General features: G+C 57.4%; 1 protein-coding gene across 1 annotated transcript; it reads right to left on the bottom strand.

Annotated features, from left to right (window-relative positions):
• Positions 1-1,750: 1,750 nt before the first annotated feature.
• Positions 1,751-2,425, bottom strand: NOG (noggin; the record flags this gene model as incomplete). The annotated part of the gene is made up of 1 exon (XM_083353129.1): positions 1,751-2,425. The coding sequence occupies one exon, from the start codon at positions 2,423-2,425 to the stop codon at positions 1,751-1,753; it is 675 nt and encodes a 224-aa protein (XP_083209255.1).
• Positions 2,426-3,738: the final 1,313 nt, after the last annotated feature.

Here is a 3,738-nt window from a genome sequence, read left to right as displayed (position 1 = left end):
GAAAGGGTTAAAGCGAAAAAAAGGGGCGGATGAGCGGAGAGGGGCGCTGGCTGGCTGGCTCGGCCATAGGCGGCTGTCTGCAGCGAGCGCCAAAGAACGCGCCGTCGGGGCTCGCGTTTCAATCGGGTTCTCGGCCACAAGGGTAGGTGTCAAGAGACACGTGGCTCCTGCTGAATGAGATGTCAAAAAGCGGCAACCACCCGGCTTCCCACCCCCATCCTTGCTCCGTCCCCGGGGCCCGCCTCCCGCCGCCGTCTCTCCGAAGGCCTCTGCCCCGCGCCTTTTCCAAAGGGGGGCGGACGGAGAAGCGAGCCAACGAAACAAGCAGCGCGCTTTCCACGGAGTTCTTCTCCAGCTCTCGGCTGGCTGGGAAGTCGCCCTCCCCCCCCCCATCCGAGCCGGCGGGACCGGCTTCCAAGGAAAAGTGGCGCTGCTGGGAAAGGGGTGCGTGGGGTGCAGTGGCGTAGCGTGGGTTGTCAGCACCCGGGGCAAGGCAAGTCATTTGCGCCCCCTAACCCGTGGATTTTAGCACTCGAGTCTCTTCCACTAGATTAGTTAAAGAAACCCTTACCCCTTAACCGCATGTATTGTTTGTTATGAAAATACTGATGTAATTAAAGTAAAATGCATCTAATACGCCCCCCCAGATGTTGCGCCCGGCCCCCCCCCTGCACCCCCCACGCTACGCCACTGGTGGGGTGGGGTGGGGTGTGTGTGCCTTCGCCTCTCAAGCCGCGCCGATTTCCCCGCACGCCGCCTGGGCCAGCGCCCCCGCCGCCCCCCCTTCCCCAACCGCGCCCCAGAAGAATCCAAGGAGGGGTTTGATCTTTTAGTGGTTGATTTTAATTTCGAGCTGAACTTTCGACTACACAAGGGAATGAATATAAAGAATAAATAGCAAACTCTCTTGCACGTACAGAAGATGAAAGACGTTCCGAGAAAAGAAGAAAAAAACACACAACAACAACAACAACCAACACCACCAAACCCGCTATGTACAACGGTAACAACGCGTTTTAAACCTTTAAATCGTTAGTAATAAATCTCGGAAGTCCGTAAAAAAAAAATATGAACACGCAAATCACTCAAAAGACTCCGCTCCCCCCCCCAAAAAAAAGAATGGAAAATATTTCCATTTATAATAAAAATGTTTTATGTTAAGGTCCTCTTTTCTTTTTCTTTTTTTAAAAAAAAAGACTTTGCAAAAAAAAACAACCACCAAGATTTGAGGAGCGTTTGTTTTTTTAAATCCTCCAAACGCTTCTTTCTGGAATATAAATTAAAGACGGGGAGGTGGGTGGAGAAAACTTCAACCGCGATGATCCGGGCGAATCTCCTCTTTTAACAGTACAGCAGACGAGGAGAGGAGTCCGCGGTGTTAAACACTGACCTGCTTTCAAGAGGCGTTTGGGTGGTCTGCAGGGCAGAGGGTCCGCGCGCGCAAGGACTCTCCCGGGTCTTTCGTGACGCACGCTCGCCTGCCTTTTACACAAAAGCAAAAAGTGGCCTGTCTTGCACAACCCGGAACAGTGCAAAACGTTCCAACGGGGGGGGGGGGAGGCCAACGTCCCATCTCTTTGTAGCGTCTTGGAAGTCGACCGAAGCCCGGCTTCGCGGCCGGATGGTTCGGTGCGGGAAAAAACAAAACAAAAAAAGAGGCAGGGTGTTGCTCGGCTGGCTGTTTTCCTCGGGACCTTGGCGGTGACTGGAGCGGAGGGCACGCGTTGCTGCTCCCTCCCCCCCCCCCGCCCTAGCAGGAGCATTTGCACTCGGAAATGATCGGGTACTGGATGGGGATCCACGTGCAACGCTGCCCCCCGCGGCGCTGGCACCTCCACCGCAAAATGGTCAGATGCACGGATTTGGCCGGCTTGCAAATCATGCCTTCCGGGACGGAGCAAGAGCGCTTGCCGAAGCAGCTGCCCACCTTCACGTAACGGGGCCAGAAGCGGCTGCCGAGGTCGTTCCACGTGTAGAGGACCGGGCAGAAGGTGTGAGACCACAACCAGAGCTGCAGCTTCCGACGGAGCTTCTTGCTCAGCCGGTGTTTTTTGCTGGCCTGGAGGCCCCCGTCGTAAAACTCCAGACTTTTGATCTCGCTGGGCATCGCTCCGGACGGCCTCTGCCGCAGCAACAGGTCCAGCTGGGCTAGGTCGTCCCCTCCGAGACGATCTTCGGCCAAGGAGACCGCCATGAAGCTCGGGTCGAAGTGGGTGCCCAGCAGGGTCCTCAGCAGCGTGTCGTTCAGGTCCTTCTCCTTGGGATCGAAGATAGGGTCCGGGTGCTCGATTAGATCCACCAGGGGCAAATTGTCGCTGGGGGCCGGTCGGATGTGGAGGTAGTGCTGGCAATCGCCCTGTTCCAGCCGGAAACCTAGGAGAACCGCCAACGCGTAAAGCCTCACCAGCCACTGAAGATGATCCATGCTCGGAGAGAGAGAGAGAGAGAGAGGGATGGAGGGGAAAGGGAAAGGGGACAGGGTTCACCCAGAAGCGGGCCTGAGCAGAGGCATCGGCCGGAGAAAGGAGGTGAGGGTAACCAAGCAAGGAGGGGGCCAGGAGAGGAGGGTCCGTCCCCTGCCGCTTGTCTTCAGCGGCTGCAGCCTCCTTGCCCAAACGCCTTTCCTCGGATCCGGTGAGTAGGCAGCAGCAGCAGCAGAAAAAAAAAAGCACCGTTTAGAAGTAAGTAATGCTGGTCGTGAAACTGGGCAGCCCGGTGCAGAAAACGAGAAGCCCGGGGTGCCCCATGCAAATTGTTCCGTCTCCGGACTTCAGGAGTTGCGCGCCGCGTCACTCAGGAGAGAGACCTCAGCAAACTTCCCAGTCGGCTCCCGTCTCTTTGCAGTTTGCAACAGCCGCCGCCGCCGCCACGCACGTTGGCACCAGTTTGTCTGCTGCGCCAGGATCCAGCGTCTTTAAATTTCCTGCACTTTCTGTCCCATCGCTATGGAAACCACCGACTCGCTCTTTTCAGGCACTTCTCCTTAAAAGAGGGAACTCGTGGGCGTGCGGGTGCGTGTGTGGTGGTGGGGGGGGGGGAAGGCAAAGGCGATGTGTTACTCCCCAAGTCCTGAAGGCGATCGCTCTCGGGCGGTTGCTCCAGCCACCCCAGCCGAAGGGAGTAGGTGGGGAGAGGGGAGCAGCCTCTTACTCCGCGTTGCGTCCGCGGCCAGCTCAAAAGCGCGGCTGGAAAGTGATGCTCTGTTGCAGGAGCCTCTCTTCAATTGCTTCCCCGTGGCGAAGGAACTAGCCGAGGTGGCTTGGCCACTGCTCCCATCGGGCACGCTCCTCGCTTGAGCCGGGTTATGAATTAGAAGGCGGCCTTACAGCCAGTTTTTTATACACCGCGAGGTCGGCTCCGGCGACAGTAAGCCTGTGCAACCTTGCAAGGCAGCGCGTTGCATCCTCCGGACTGGCTTCTTAGCCGCTCACGCCCTCTCTTTTTTTAACTTTCGCCGCTCAAACTCGGCTCACCTCGTGCCTTTTCCCTCCTAGGATGGCCCTGGTACCTGGTTGCCGCTGCATTTATTTGCGCGGCTCCACGCTTGAGCCCGTGATGTAATTCTAGTTGGCTTCTGGCTCGAGAAGGGCTCTGCAAACGCCTCCTTTCTCCAAGCGTGAAATTGCTGGCTAATGCTAAGTCAAAAGGCGGGGGGGGGGGAGGAGAGAGACGGGGTGGGTGGGAGGAAGGGAGGGCGCCCTCTGCTGACGGCCGCATCCCTCTTGTTGCAATTTCCTC

Source organism: Vipera ursinii (genome assembly GCF_947247035.1).
Source record: "Vipera ursinii genome assembly, chromosome: 2".
In the NCBI taxonomy this organism is placed as follows: domain Eukaryota; kingdom Metazoa; phylum Chordata; class Lepidosauria; order Squamata; family Viperidae; genus Vipera; species Vipera ursinii.
Note: the sequence above shows the minus strand (reverse complement) of the source record. Positions and strands in the feature narration are given on the sequence as shown.